Source organism: Eulemur rufifrons, chromosome 2, assembly GCF_041146395.1.
Source record: "Eulemur rufifrons isolate Redbay chromosome 2, OSU_ERuf_1, whole genome shotgun sequence".
Classification (NCBI taxonomy): domain Eukaryota; kingdom Metazoa; phylum Chordata; class Mammalia; order Primates; family Lemuridae; genus Eulemur; species Eulemur rufifrons.
The window spans coordinates 11,752,201-11,767,345 of NC_090984.1; the positions used below are offsets into that span (position 1 = coordinate 11,752,201).

At 56.2% G+C, this 15,145-nt stretch overlaps 1 protein-coding gene across 10 annotated transcripts in view; it reads right to left on the reverse strand.

The window, feature by feature from the left end:
• DOCK6 (dedicator of cytokinesis 6) overlaps positions 1-15,145 on the reverse strand; it is a 43,696-nt gene that overhangs the window by 1,180 nt on the left and 27,371 nt on the right. For 9 of the 10 annotated variants that reach the window (XM_069478673.1, XM_069478664.1, XM_069478647.1 and 6 more), the window contains 22 exons: positions 14,833-14,973; positions 12,673-12,786; positions 12,419-12,589; positions 11,800-11,939; positions 11,550-11,719; positions 9,389-9,549; positions 9,069-9,251; positions 8,638-8,764; positions 8,226-8,310; positions 7,974-8,070; positions 7,691-7,825; positions 6,887-7,039; positions 6,531-6,689; positions 6,320-6,420; positions 5,487-5,679; positions 5,260-5,403; positions 2,883-3,014; positions 2,781-2,795; positions 1,373-1,498; positions 1,179-1,268; positions 674-910; positions 40-183 (listed from right to left, as the gene is read on the reverse strand). In XM_069478673.1, coding sequence (XP_069334774.1) covers positions 40-183; positions 674-910; positions 1,179-1,268; positions 1,373-1,498; positions 2,781-2,795; positions 2,883-3,014; positions 5,260-5,403; positions 5,487-5,679; positions 6,320-6,420; positions 6,531-6,689; positions 6,887-7,039; positions 7,691-7,825; positions 7,974-8,070; positions 8,226-8,310; positions 8,638-8,764; positions 9,069-9,251; positions 9,389-9,549; positions 11,550-11,719; positions 11,800-11,939; positions 12,419-12,589; positions 12,673-12,786; positions 14,833-14,973 — 3,018 coding nt within the window. Of the gene's footprint in view, positions 1-39; positions 184-673; positions 911-1,178; positions 1,269-1,372; positions 1,499-2,780; positions 2,796-2,882; positions 3,015-5,259; positions 5,404-5,486; positions 6,056-6,092; positions 6,421-6,530; positions 6,690-6,886; positions 7,040-7,690; positions 7,826-7,973; positions 8,071-8,225; positions 8,311-8,637; positions 8,765-9,068; positions 9,252-9,388; positions 9,550-11,549; positions 11,720-11,799; positions 11,940-12,418; positions 12,590-12,672; positions 12,787-14,832; positions 14,974-15,145 lie in introns of those variants that run through there. The other variant, XR_011234519.1, reaches the window with a different exon arrangement.

Consider the following 15,145-nt stretch of genomic DNA (forward strand, 5'->3'; position numbering starts at 1 on the left):
CACCTGGAATCCCCTGCACCCACCCCTATACCAGCGTGCCTGGTTCACGGTGGGCCCCACAGAGCCCTGCAGCACCATCTGCAACATCTTAGCATCTGGCGGCTCCTGCTCCGTGGCAAAGGCCAGCTCTCGTGTCTTCTTCTGCATGTCCTCGATGGCCACTTCAACGGGCATCAGTACCGTCTGCGGGGGGAGGCGGGAGAGCATGCACTCGCCAGGGCCTGAAGGTGTCCTGACCCGGAGCCGGCCCAGGGCAGCTCAGACCCTGCTGGGAGCAGGACGGGGGCGTCCAAGAGGCTGGGCAATGAATAGAGTCTAGGGGGCATCTGCGCACCTGGGTCAGGGAGGGTCTTGGCTTAGCTGCCTTTGACTTGGGGGGCTACGGTCTGCTTGGAGTCTAGCCTCGGGCTGCTGGGTCTGGTGCCCTGGGGCATCTGGGGTCTCCCGGCTTCCCTGGGTCTGGAGGTATGAGTTTGAGCCCAGAGGTTGGAACGTGGGGTTCCCGTATCTCCCCAACCTGGTTCTGGGGTATGTAGGCCAATTCCTGGAACTGGGGTCCCCACATCTCTCCTCCCTGGGTCTGGGGTCCCTGTGTTTCCCCTCCCTGGGGCCTCCCTGGGTCTGATGTCCCCTGCCTTCCGCCCCATGCCCTGGGCCTGGGGTCCCTGCCCACCTCCTCCCGGTGGCACACGCGGATGCGCGTCTTGATGTAGGGGAAGGCGTGGTCTGTGCTGAGCAGCGTCTTGCGCTTGTGCTGCTCGTGCAGCTCCCCGTGCGCGCGCCCGTCGGGCGTGAAGGGCGTGCAGAACAGGAAGGTGCGCAGCCCGTAGTTGCGGTCAAAGTAGGTCACCCGGTCCTTGAGCTCGTACGTATCAAAGTATGGTTCGACGTACGTGATCTGGATGTAGGCCTGGGGCGCAGGGACAGGGGTGAGGGTCCCATGGCCCCAGCACACACCCGCCAGGCCCTGTCCCTGGCGAAAAAGGGATTTGGGCCTCCCTGGGTCTGGGGGCTTTGAATCTGGGATTCCCAGGTCTTCCTATGTCGGGATGTTTGGGAATCCTGTGAGAAATAGGATTTGGAGTTTCCCAGAGAACTAGGATTTGAGGGTCCCCAGGAAACAGTACTTGGGGTCTCTTTGAATACTGCGTTGCAGGGAAATGGTCGGGAAGACCCACCTTCTGGGGGTCGAGCTTGGACTTGTCCACAGGGTTAGAGTCTTTGATAATCTCCACCACGTCGTCCCCGAACCTCTCCGTGTAGAACTCCTGGGGACACGGGGCTGACTCGGGGCCACCCAGGCACACGCCGCCCTCACTCCAGCCCCAGGGCAGCCCCGCGCCCCATCCCAACCCCCACCCTGGGGACATGCCTCCAGCCGGTGTGAGATCTCTGCCAGCTTGGTGATCGATGGCTCTTTGTACACGAACTCCTGCTCGTCCAGGTCGCCAAAGCGGGTGCCGTAGAAGCCCACGCGGAAGTAGGTCCCGAACATGCGCTGGGGCTGTGAGGAGGGGTGTGGTTGCCTGGGAGGCCCCCTCTGGGGGTCTCCCTGCCTCAGAGATAGGTGGCCTTGGGCCCCACAGGACAGGATGCGGAGAGACATCCTGGTGAGATGAGGATGGGCAACAGGTGGACAAAGGAGACCCCTGAGAACATCGCGACTGGGGCATGAGGACCCCAAGAGCTTGGGGTCATGGGTACAGGCACGGGACCCTGAGAACATCAAGGCGTGGATCCCAATATGAAATCAAGACTGGGGCTGTACTGCTCATAGGTATGTCCCTAGTGTATACACGATCGGGTGGGTATACAGCAGGTGCCCAATAAATGCTTGAACGACCGAGGGAAGGTATGGCTTTCTCTTGCTCTGGGACAGAGGCTCTGGCTCCCTTGTTCCAGGGCATTCCCTCCCGCTGCCTCCAGCCGTAAGTTTGGAAGAAGAAACCCCCTCCGCCCCACAGACACAACCCCCCCACCGGGTGGGTGGCTTTGTGTTCACTCACCAAGGCAGGTCCCGGTGGGGTGGGGAGGACATGGCGAGGCCGAGGGGAATTGGGGGGGACAGGGACACAAAGTCATGGGAGAGGTCAGAGGTCAGAGCCCCCAACCCCTAGGGTCCTGGTGATGCTACCCCATGAGAATCATTCCATGGGACAGAGATCAGGGACCCGGGGAGGGAGGGGACCTGCCCGCCCCACCCAGTCCCCACCCAGCCTGCTCACCCGCCCGCCAGGACTCTGGGTTCCTGCCATCTTTGGCCAGAAAACTCTCCCCAAACTAGGAGATGTCTAAAAATAGACCCAAGTAGGGAAGAGACGGGATTGGGGAGGGGGCACGTGAAGCGGGAGATCGATCGTGGGGGAAGCTGGGGAGACACAGAGACAGAGAGATAGCAAGATGGGCAGAGACTCGGTGGCGGGGAGAGACAGAGACAGGGAGAGATGGAGGGTGACAGACCACGAGACACAGAGAGACAGAGGCTGGCAGAGAGAGGGAGGGAGAACACCCCACCTCCCCCTGAAGTGCCCGAGCGAGCCCTGCCCTAGGGAGGGGTGGGGTGTCTCTGGAGAGCTCCCAGCTGGGTGAGTCACAAGCTGCCCTCGAGATCTGGGGTGGGGGCCTCTGGGGGGATGTGGCAAGGGTGCGTCATCGTCCACCGAGCCCCAGCCCCTGCCCCTGCCGCCGTGCTCCTCTGGCGCCCCCTGGTGGTCACTGGCCGCGGCTGGCCAGCCCTCCCGGGGGTCCCAGAGGCAGGTGGCCACTAAAGGCTGACTCACCTCCCAGCCAGAGCTCTGTGGAGGAGAGAAGATTCAAGGTCAGCAGAGCCCACGGGGTGGGTTGGGGGGCGGGGTCTGGGGACGGGGGTCCTGGGGGCCCACCTGGTGCATGATCTTGGTGAAGGCTTCCTGCAGTTTGCCGTGCACCGCGGCCAGCTTCTTGTAATCCCGGTGGGCTTCCAGGATGGGGATGAGGTTCTTATAGACCTCATTCACTGCCTCATAGAGCCCGCCCTGAGGGAGGCAGTGGGAGTGAGGATTCCCCAAACCCTCCCTCCTGCCTGGAGCACCATCCCCCATTGCTCCTGCCTGCCCTGCCTCTGCTGTTCCCACTGTGTTCCTGCCAAGCCTCCATCACCTCCTCCAGGAAGCCCACCCAGACTACCCCCACCCCAGATGGGGCACCAGCCTTCCCGCTGGGCCTGCACAGATCCTTCTGTGGTCTTCACCACTATTTTGTTTTCTTTTTGTAGAGATGGGGTCTTGCTATGTTGCCCAGGCTGGTCTCAAACTCCTGGCCTCAAGTGATCCTCCTGCCTCAGCCTCCCCAAGTGCTGGGATTACAGGCTTGAGCCACTGTGCCTGGCCACTTTTAACAAGTGTTTGCTACAACCCAGGTGCTGTGCCCATCTGCACTTACCCATGTTTCCTCATTGATGGCGGAAACTATTTTTTGTTTTTTTTTTTCATTCCTCAGAGGGGAACTGAGCCTCAGAGACACGAAGGGCTCCCAAGGGCCGGGACCCAAACGCCAGCCCATCGGACCTAGTGTCCATGACCTGCACGCCCAGCTGTTCCTGGCATGAAATAACAGCCACGTGTGGGTGCCCCACACCCCTAACCAAGGCATCAAGCCTGGCATACGGGAGGCACCCTGCGATATTTGCTGACTATCAGAAGGTCTTTGTCCACTCTCTGGCTTTTTCCCCTTAGGCTTTTTTGTCCCTGAGACTTCAGCAAAGGGACAATAATGACAATAACATCACCACAGAAGAAGAAATCTCCCTAGAACACCTGACCTTGAATCTGACAAGTCCCCCAGATGAAACTACCAGTTCCCCAACGTGAGGAACTGAGAAACAGGTGCAGTGACAACATGGGGACACAACCAGCCCCCCACACACCAGAACACCCCTTGGTCCCAGCCTACCGACAAGTCAAATGCGGAAGCAATCAATTGCCTTTATGCAAATGAGCAAACCAAAGGAGAAAACCCCTTTATGACAGTGTAAAAATCAAATGTTTAGGCATCAACCTGTCAAGAAATGCATAAAACCCTTATTTCAAAAAGGTGGGGGAGGGGTAGGTGTGGTAGCTCACGCCTGTAGTCCTGGAACTCTGGGAGGCCCAGGCAGGAAGATTGCTTGAGGCCAGGAGTTCAAGACCAGCCTGAGCAAGAGCAAGACCCCATCTCTACAAAAAGTAGAAAAAGTAGCCAGGCATGGTGGTACAAGACTGTAGTCCCAGCTACTCGGGAGGCTGAGGCAGGAGGATCGCTTGAGCCCAGGAGTTTGAGGCTGCAGTGAGCTATGATGACACCACTGCACTCTATCCTGGGCGATAGAGTAAGAGTCTGTCTTAAAAAAAAGGTGGGGAGGTGAACTGTGAACCGATTCTCCATTTTTTGTTTTTTTTTTTAGATTAAAACAGACAAAGTTTCGGGCAGTGCAACTATTCTGTATGATACTATATAAGGCTGGATACATGTCATTACACATTTTTCCAAACCCATAGAATGAACAACCCCAAGGGTGTACCCTAATGTGAACCCTAAGCCGAGTGAGCATGACGGATGGGTCAATGTTGTTTCTCTAACAAATGTACCACCGTGGTTTGGGATGTTGTTCCTGGGGGAGGCTGTGAACATGTGGGGGCTGGGGGTGTATGAGAACTCTCTGTACTTTCCATTTTGCTATGTACTGTAAACTGCTCTAAAAAATAAAGTTTAGGCCAGGTGCAGTGGCTCACACCTGTAATCCCAGGATTTTGGGAGGCCGAGGTGGGAGGATCGCTTGAGGCCAGGAGTTCAAGACTAGCCTGAGCAAGAGCCAGACCCCATCTTTAAAAAAAAAAAAAAACAACAAAAAAAACAGGCCGGACACGGTGGATCATGCGTGCAATCCTAGTGCTTTGGGAGGTTAGGGCAGGAGGATCGCTTGAGGCCAGGAGTTTGAGACCAGCCTGGGCAACATAGCGAGACCCTGTCTCTACAAGAAAATTTAAAGAATTAGCCAGGCTTGGTGGCATGCACCTGTAGTCCCAGCTACTTGGGAGGCTGAGGCAGGAGGATCGCTTGAGCCCAGGAGTTTGAGGCTGTAGAGAGCTATGATGATGCCACTGCACTCTAGCCTGGGTGACAGAGCGAGACTCTATCTCAAAAAAAAAAAAAAAACCTCCAGCCTGGAAGGGTTGAGGTGGTGGAAGTGATGACACCTTCCTGGCTGAGCCCACCCCCTGCAGCCAGTCCCCAAGGCCTCACCATGGTGAAGTAGGTGGCCGCCTGTTCCAGCAACCCCACCAGCCCCAGCTCGGTGAAGTGCTTCCCGGAACAGAAGCCCTCCTCGTCGGGTGACAGGATGTCATCGGAGATGGCAGACTCCTCCAGCACGTTGGATGAGATGTTCTGGGGTGGGAGAGGTGGCGTCAGACCCCGGTCCCAGCCCCATGAGTGCCACCGCCCCTGCCTGCCACCCGCTGGCCCCTGACCTGGAAGGAAACGCAGCCCACGGGCAGGTGGCGGCGGTCCTCCAGCAGGGCCAGGTACTCGGCCACCAGGGCGGCGGCGTGCAGCATGCACTGGGCGGCCTCCGCGTGGTTGCCCAGCTCTGCGTGCTTCCCCGCCATGTTCTGCAGCCACGTCAGCCGCAGGTCCGGGGAGCCCTGGTAGCCCCGGGCTATTCTGGTGTCCCGGCGAGGGGGCGCATGAGGGGAGAGGACTCACCGGGTCCTCCCACCGCTTCTCACTTGTCCGTCCCTTCACCAGTCACCCCCCGGGCCAGCCTATGTCCTCACTGTACCCTGTTCCCTCACCTGCTCCCGTATCTGTCTGCCCCTCACCTGTCTCCCCACACGTCCATCCCCTCACCTGGTGTCCTTACCTGTCCATCCCTTTACCCGTTCCCCTGCCTGTCCAACCCTTTACCTGTCTTCCCACTCACCTGCCTCCTCACCTGTCCGTAATCTCCCCTCTTCCTCCATTACCCAGTCTCCTCCCTCATCGAGCCCCTCTCCTGTCCCTCCCCTTCTTCTCATTTCTCACTTGCTGCCCTGCTCACCTGTCTGCCCACCTGTCCCCCTCACCTGTCTGCCCACCTGTCCCCCTCACCTGTCTGCCCACCTGTCCCCCTCAATTATCTGCTCACATGTCTGCCGACCCGTCCCACCCTCACCTGTTCCCTTCACCTGTTCTTATCAACTGTGTGTTTACCTGCTCCCTCCTCACCTCCTCAGACATCCACGCCTCTGTCCCTCTCACCTCCTGCTCTCCTGTCCCCTGTGGGTGAGTGGGCGTGGCCGAAGGTGCCACCTGGCCCGCGTACCTGTACATGAGGTCAATGAGCATCTCGGGATCCTCCTGGTGCTCCTTCATCTTCACCGTGTCGGTCAGGATCATGTGCAAGTTGAACATCAGGTCCTGGACCTGGAGCCGGGGAGCGGCGGGGCCGGTGAGGGCACTGGGAGGTGAAGAGGGCCGAGGTGGTGCACTGGGGTGACCAAGGGGAGGTGGGGTGGGGGCCCAACAGGTGTCACCTGCTCGGCGAAGGTGCTGTCCCGCAGGCCCACATCCTCCTCGGCGTAGGTGAGGATGGTTTTGAGTGAACGGCGCAGGTGCTCTTCGCTGAAGTTCTGCGTCGTCCCCACCAGGGACGAAAGTGACATGGTCACCTGCATCTTCACTCGGGCGAAGTTCTGGGGGGAAGAGGAGGGAGACCGGGCACATTAGCTTCAGACCCCAGACCCTCACACGGGAGCCTGTTCACCAAGCCACCGTGGCCATCGCGTTCTGCCAGGACGCTCCGTGACGGCCTCCCCCCTCCCTGCCCCCCTCCCTCTGTGGCACCGAGACCCCCACAGGCCTTGTGAGGACCACGGCCGGCCCCACTCACATGGCCAATCTCGAAGTTCTGGCGCATGAGCAGGTAGAGCGAGGCGCTGGCGTGCGTGCGGATGGTGCTGATGCGGCTGCCACAGTGTCGCAGGAGCCTCAGGCACAGGTCGGCGCAGAGCTCCGTGTCCTCCTCGAACAGGAGCTCTGGGAACTTGCCCCCAGGACCCCAACAGACACAGTTCAGCCCCTCCTGGTTCCGGCTCAGCAGGTCCCGAGTGGGGACCCGGGCAGGGACACCTGTCTGTGTTCTGTCCCCTTTAGCCAAGCACAGCTGGCTCTGCAGTCAGACTTGGGTTAAAGCTCTTGCTGTGTGACCTTGGGCAAGTGACTTGGTCACTCTGATCCTGACTTCCTTCCTCTGTAAACTGTAGCAAGATAGTCTCTGCTCCATGGAGTTGCTGAGCACACATTATGTGCTCAATGAATGAGCTACTATCACTATTATTATTATTTTATTTTTTTAGAGACAGAATCTCTCGCTTTGTCACCCAGGCTAGAGTGTAGTGGTGCAATCATAGCCCACTGCAGCCTTGAACTCCTGGGCTCAAGGGATCCTCCTGCCTCAGCCTCCTGAGTAGCTGGGACTGTAGGTATACACCACCATGTGCCTGGCTAATTTTTAAAAATGTTTTGTAGAGACGGGGTCTCGCTATATTGTCCAGGCTGGTCTTGAACTCCTGGGATCAAGCAGTCTTTCTGCTTCAGCCTCCCAAAGTGCTGGGATTACAGGCGTGAGCCACTGTGCCTGACCGATGAGCTAATATTATCATTCTAAGAATCACAGTTGTCAAGTGGTGCTCACCTTGGACACCAGGGCCCGCTGGGTGGCCAGGCCGTGCTGCAAGAAGAGGGCGCTCTGGGCACTGCCCAGACTGTACAACACGACCTTCAGCACTGCACCCAAGACGCTCTCCCGGGCCTCTGACAGCATTACCGTCTGGGGGTGGGGGACAGGGGGTCAGAAATCCAGGTGTTAGAGGCTGGCGTGGTTATAGGGACGGGGAAGGAGAAGGATCATGGAGTCAGAGATCACAAGGCACTGCGGTGCAGTGAGAGGACGGGGAAGATGCTGGATCACGCCATACCTGCACGATGATCTCCAGTGTGTCTAGAACCACCAGGCTCGCCTCGGTTGCCAGGTTCCCCTCCACCAAAGCCTCATGTTCCACTTCATCCTTGGTCCTGGAGGATAAAGGAGGCCTTGGGTGGGGGTGGGGCCCCTTGGGGCCACATCCCCACGCCCCAGCTGAGCTCTCTCCTGTCCTTGGCATCCCAGGGCACACCGGCTCCCTAGAAACTGGTCTGAACACAGCGAACCCCCTTCCGCTCACACTCACTTGTCCACGCGGTCTGAGGTCTGTCTCCAGTGTGTGACGCTCTTCCGCCAGCGGACGTTCTCCTGGTGCCCAAATGGGCTCCGCTCTGAGATGCACAAGCACACGCGTGTTCACAGAGGCGTGAAAACAGAAGGCCATGCATGAGCGGGAGGAGAAACACACAGGCATGAAGATCCCCAACTGGGGTCACCTGTAAGGACCCGGGTGAAGCGGAAGGCTGCCAGGTGGCTGCATGCAGGTGACAGACGAGTGACAGATGGGGACAGAGAGGCCTACGGGGATGGCAGTGACATGTGGACTTCTCTCTGGGAAAAGTGAGCCGGACAGAGGGTACGCATGGGTCCCCCTCATGGGGTCCCTTGGCCACAGACTGGGAGCAGCTGATGGGGATGGGGACACATCGCCCACTCACCACGGCTCCGTCGAACCATTTCTTGTCGGGCCCCGATGGTGCCCAAGATGGCTTCCTCTAGCCGCGCCTTCATATCCAGTGACTTTTTGAACGTGAGACTGTTGATGCGCTCAAAGGCCTTCTTCCCCTGGGAGGGCAGAAAACTAGGGTTCAAGGTGAATTCTGTTCCTGTTGGTGGGACCTGGGCTGGCGCGGTCCCTCTTGCCCACATCCTGTCGCACTTTCAGGACCCTGTCCTCGAAGGCACGGTTTGCCCCTCTCAACTCTCAGCGCCTTCCAGATTCTACCCAGGAAGGCTCAGCGCAGAAACGGTCCAGCCCTGGCCCCGTCACCCGGCCCCGCAGTGTCCACTGCACAAAGACGGCCTGCCACACCCCGAGACACATTGCGCCTGTCTCTTCCGCGGCCACCACCTGCCACCCGCCTTGCACCTTGTACTCAAAGGCCGCCAGGCAGAGGTACAGCAAGTCCAAGAGACGTCCCAGCTGCGGGAGGGCCAGGTCAGCAGCCCAGCGCTGCAGGAGGGCTGGCTCTGCGTTTTTCAGTACCCACAGCACGCACGCCAGCAAGGTCCGACTTGGCTCCGCAGAGAGGGGACAGCCCGAGCGAGAAGCCTGGGGCCAGAGAGGGGACAAAGTTAATTTTCTCTTTCTCCGCATCAGCGGAGATGAGTATTAGCCAACTTGTATCTCGTTATATAACTCCTGTCACCCAGTTGGATGATGTCTATAAGGACGAGCCTCGGACTCACCGTTGGGGGCCCCTGGGAGATGCTGGCCCGAGAGCCGGGGGCCAGGGGGCCACCAGCAATGGCCATGGCCACTGAGGGGTTGATGGTACCTCCAAAGTCCCCTTCACCGTCTATGTCTGAGTCAAGCATCGAGGCCAGTCTTGACCGCTGACCTGGGCCCTCTGGGGGGACAGACAGGGCAGAGGAGAATGAGACCTCAGTAAGTGCTGTCCCATCTCAAGTCTCAGAAGCCTTTCCTCACACCACCCCCAGGCCAGGTTGGGGTCTCTGGGCATCAACTCCCGGAACTTCCTTATTGTACTTTTAATTAGATACATTAATAGCACAACGGTTTATAAGCTCCACAAAAGCCCAAACTATGTATGATGTGACCACTGCTATGTGCTCAATATGGCCCGGCCCACAACACTAATAACAGGAAAGATGACAATGAGGAACATGACAATGACGATAATAATACTACTGATGCTATTATTAAAGCATCGATGAGCACTTATATGACATTGCCTATGTTCCAGGTGCTATTCTAGGCACTTCAAAAATATTCACTCTTGGCCAGGCGCAGTGGCTCACGCCTGTAATCCCAGCACTCTGGGAGGCCGAGGTGGGAGGATCACTTGAGGTCAGGAGTTCGAGACCTGCCTGAGCAAGAGCGAGACCCTGTCTCTACAAAGAGAAAAATTAGCCAGGCGTGGTGGTATCGCCTGTAGTCCCAGCTACTCGGGAGGCTGAGGCAGGAGGCTTGCTTGAGCCCAGGACTTTGAGGCTGCAGTGAGCTATGATGATGCCACTGCACTCTAGCTCGGGCGACAGAGAGAGACTCTGTTTAAAAAAAAAAAAAATTTCAGTCTTAACCATCAAAACAACCCCACAAAGGTAACTACTTCCATTATTCCCACATTATGGATGAGGAAACTGAGGTACAGAGAGGGTAAGTTACTGGCCCAGGGTCACACAGCAGGTAAATGGTACAGCTAGTATTTTAACCTTAGCAGTCTGGTTCCTAAGTCTATGATCTTAAAAAAGTAACCCTCATCCCCTTGCTGCAAAAGTCTCACCAGGCAGAGGAGCTGCCAACAAAACAGATCTTGCCTTACAGACTCTTAAAACAAAAACCAGATTGAATCTAACTACAGCTCTTGCTCAATCCAGTCTATCTTAATTCCTGACTGAGGTAATCAGCCTATTATCCTTTCGCTGAGAAAAATGAACACTGTTTTAGCCTTATAATTCTTTTTATAATATCCAAAATATAATAAAAAATTACAAGACGTGATGAGAAAGGATGATGTGATGGATAAGAGAGAAAAGAGACAATAGAAGCAGACACACAGATGACCAAATGTTGAAGTCAGCAGACAAGGACTTTAAAATCAAAGTCAGAGGAAAAGATGGGTAAAAATGGGCCCTCCAAAATAGACAATTTCAAAATGGAAAACTGGGATCTACCCCAAAAAATCAAATGGACATTTTACAACTGAAAAATACAATATTAGAAATTAAGAACTCAATGGATGGGGTTGATTGGAGACTGAAAACAACAGGAGACGTAATTAGTGAACTGAAAGACAGGTGAATGGAAAATTTCCTAACTGAAGCAAAAAGAATGGAAAAAACCAGAACAGTGCATAACAGACATGTGCCACGATCAAAAGGACTAACGTACGTGTAATTGGAGTCCCAGGAGAGAGGAGCGAAAATGAGGCAGAAAAAAAATTCAAGAGACAGTGGCTGAGAATATCCCCAAACTGACTGCCCCACAAACCCCACTCTGTGCTTCCAACCACTATATTATACTGTCCCTCAACACTGTCAATATATGTTTGTTTAATAAACAGGTGACTGAATGAACACAGGGCTCTAACCATCTTCTCTTCTGGATGTTTCTCACTTTCCACTCCTCACATTTTCTCTCCTTAGAAAGTAATAAATGGTACAATAACATCACCCATTTATTGTGGGCTGATAGTAGTTGGTGCTATTACTGTTCCCATTTTACAGATGAGAAACCTGAGGCTCAGAGAAGTTATGGCAACTAGTGCTCTGTGGCAGAACTTGAACCTGCTCTGCTGATCCTAACACCCATCCCCATACCCTTGACTGTGCCCTGTGTGACTAAGCCCCTGGATCATGTGACCCCACCCTTCCCAGGCCCGCTGACCAGCAAAGTCATGCAGCCGTGGCAGTGTGTCCCGTGCAAGTGACAGCAGTGGCAGGTACAGCTCAGCCACACGAGCCTTCACGGTGGCCTCGGTGTAGCGGGAGTCAGTGTCATGACTGCAGAGCAGGCTGTGCACAGCACTGATGGCCTTCTTGTGCAACACGGAGGCCCTGTGGGGTAGCAGGGTGGGTGCTCAGGACAGAGTGGACATGGCTCCTGGACCGTCCCCCCTGCCCTGATCTGTGCTCACCCCTCAGCTTCGGGATCGAGGGCCAGCGCCAGCTCCGTCAGCAGGAGCCCTGCCAGGAAGTGCTGCTGCCGGAATGGCCCGCTCAGCTCGAACATGCTGGTCACTTTGGGGTCCGGGGCCTGGCTGGAGAAGGTGGAGCTCTGCAGAGGGTGTTGGGGGAAAAATCGGGGATGCTCAGGGTCAAGGGTCAGGGGTGACAGGTCACCATTAAAGCCATCTTGGAGGAGACAGAAATCATGGTGCTGAATGCCAAAGATAAGAGATTTGGATAATTCATCTGGAGGTAACAGTGGGCATGAGGCTAAAGGCGTGAGGTGAAAGGCTGGGGTTAACCCCTCTGTGAGGTAAACAGGGAATGGGGTCAAAAGTCAGAGGACTGACAAACAGCAGATGAGATGATGCTGGCCTGGGAATTAGGATTGAGGGGTGAGAAATCAGAAGTTACTCCTGGGAAATTGCTGAGAAGTATGGGTCAGAGGTAAAGAGTCAGGTGGAAGGGGTCAGCCCGCCTAGGCAGTGGCCCACCATGAAAGGGACAGATAGGAGGGAACCACAGGAGATGGGGTGAAGGTGAGAGGCCACAGGTTAAGGAGAGGAGGCAGAAGTGAGGCCAGCCCACCTGGGAGGTGGTGGAGGATACGGAGGGGGAGGGGGAGGCCGGCGGCGACAGCGGGCAGCAGGGGAGGTTGAGGGTCACGTAGTGCTCATGGCTGCACAGGATGCGGGTGAATTCCATGCGCAGAGTCAGGAGGGCGGCGGGGTTGGGGGACGACTGCAGTCGCGTGGCCACCTGCGGGGGAGGGGTGGTCAGCGGTGACGTCAGCATTGCCCCGTCCACCGCCCCCGCCACGTCATCGCCTCGCCCACCCCTACCTGCTTGTAGTGGGCCCGGACCAGGCTGAAGACGAAGCCGCGGTCAGCCAGGGACAGCAGGTCGCTGAGGAAGAAGGCCAGGCTGGCGTTGAGGCGCTCGGCCAGCTCCATGTCCTGGGGGCACAGGGGCTGTCAGCCCACACCCATCCCAACTCCATCTGCCTGAGTCCCTGCAGGAGCAAGGCCACCTGCCACCTCCAGGAGCTGCCTCACTGCCCCAGAGCTTTGTCCCTGGGCCTTCCTGGTTGCCCTCCCCACGCTCCCTAACACCCTGTGGCAGAGACGGCCGCTCACTTTCTGCAAAATCCTCCCCCTCTCTGTCCAGAGCTTAGAGCTAGCAAGAGACTACATTTTCCAGCGTCCCTTGCGGCCGAGCAGCATCATGTGACCATATTCTGGCCAATGGGGTTTGAGGGGAAGTGAGGCGGCCTCGTAGACGGCAAAGCGAGTCGATGCTTGATGTGGCCGGTGCCACAGAACCACAGGGGCTGGGCACACACTGTGAAACCCCTGGAACCTCAGAAATAAACTTTGGTTATTTAAATCACTTGTGATCGTATTCAAAAGAATTAGCCTCTGCCCTAAATGATACACCCTCAGCAATCAATCAACAAGGACATACTGAGCATCTATTATGTGCCAAGCCCTGTGACTGAGACAGACGTGGTCCCTGCTGCTTGTCCAACTCACGGTCTCACGTGTGGGGGAGACAGACCATAAACAAGAATTCCAGATCGTTCTATCTGCTTTGAAGACAATAGAATGGGGTAATGCCTCCAGAGAAGTCGGAAGGATGAGAAGGAACCAAGAGATGAAAGGCATTCTGGGTAGAGGGAACAGTCAGTGCAAAGGCCCTGAGATATACGATGTGGCTGGCAAGTCAGCTTCAGAGTCCACAGGGCAGCAGCAACTGGGTCTCCTTTGTGCACGGAGCCCTATGCAATCAGGGCTCAATAAGTGTCAAGAGAATGAATGAAACTGCTGTGACCTGTCACTGAGCCCCCCATCAGCTGCAACGATGCTGCTTTTCAGGGTCATTCATTGTTCTTCCCTGCAGCCCTTTCTGAAAGTGGTCAGCCCCTGGGATTGTCAGCCCTTGGAAAAGCTCTAGTGTGACACGATCAAGACCTTCGAGACCAGCTCAGAGGTTGCACGGGATTGTGCAAGGGCTGGCTTGGGCCAGAACGGTGTTTCAAAAGTCTGGAAAGTTCTCATCAAATCCAGAAGTCCTGTTTCTCTTTCAAAACCAGACAATCTGGCCACAGCAGAGCCACGTTCCTGCAGGGTTTCTGTCGCTGGACTGAGCAATGGTTACCCCTGTTAGATGGGGTTGCTTCTGCTCTCTGGTCCACCGTAAGCCCCACTCTCCTGACCGAAGCCGGTATTGAGAGCATGGGCTCTGGGACTGGTGGGGTCAGATTCGAATCCTTATTCTATCCTTTCCTAGTCTAGTGGTACCTGGTTAAGCTACTCAATCTTTCTCTGCCTCAGTTTCCCCATCAGTAAAATGGAGATTACATTAATACCAACTGGGTTGGTTATTGGGATATTTGGGATTGGGATTATTGGGATTATTGTTGCATGTTTAGCCCCTGTGGGCATTGGAATTGGTGTTCTAGGACCTGGACAGTTGTCAGGGTCTCAAAACATCACCATTCATTTATTAAACATTTTCTGTATACTTGAACTGTGCTAAGGGCTAATGGATCTGCCCTGTCACCTCGCTGCTCTCACCAACCCCCATGCCCCCTCATTCACTGCAATCCAGCCACACTCCCCTCCTCACTGCCCTCCCAACAGCCCAGGCACAGTCCTGCCTCAGGGCCTTTGCATTTGCTGTCCCCTCTGCCTGGAATGTTCTTCCCCAGGCATTGCCTGGACTATTCCCTCACTTTCTTCACGTCTCCCCCTAGAAGTCAGCTCCACGAGGGCAAGGATTTTGGTCTGTTTTGTTTACTGCTGTGTGGCTACACCCAGCTCAGGGCTGTATATACTTTAGGTGCTCAAGAAACAGATGATGAATGAACAGACCCATCCAGCAAACTGGATTCCTGGTCTGGCAGCCAGAAGGCACTGGGCAGAATTGTCACCCCTGCCTGGCTGGCTGGCTCTCTGTCCTCCCTCAGGCCACTCCCCCCGTGCACTCCCTGCATCTCTTACCTTGTGGACACGGGTGGTGACCTCTAGGCCCACAGAGCCTACCAAGGCTGCAATGTCATCCAAGAAGCGCCCAGGGAAGCGCAGCTTGCGGGGCGTGTCCAGCCGCTGGCTGAGAAGCAGGTGCAGAGCCATACTCTTCACCTGTGGGTGGGGCCAGAGGGCTGTGGGTGGGGCTTGTGGGGCTGTGGGTGAGGTGGACTTAATGAAAGGGGCGGGGCTTTAGCAGCAAAGTAGGTAGGCTTAAGATAAACTTGAGCTCTGCAGCTGTAAACTGAGGGCGGGACCGGAGGGTGATGTGGGTAGGGCTTGTGGC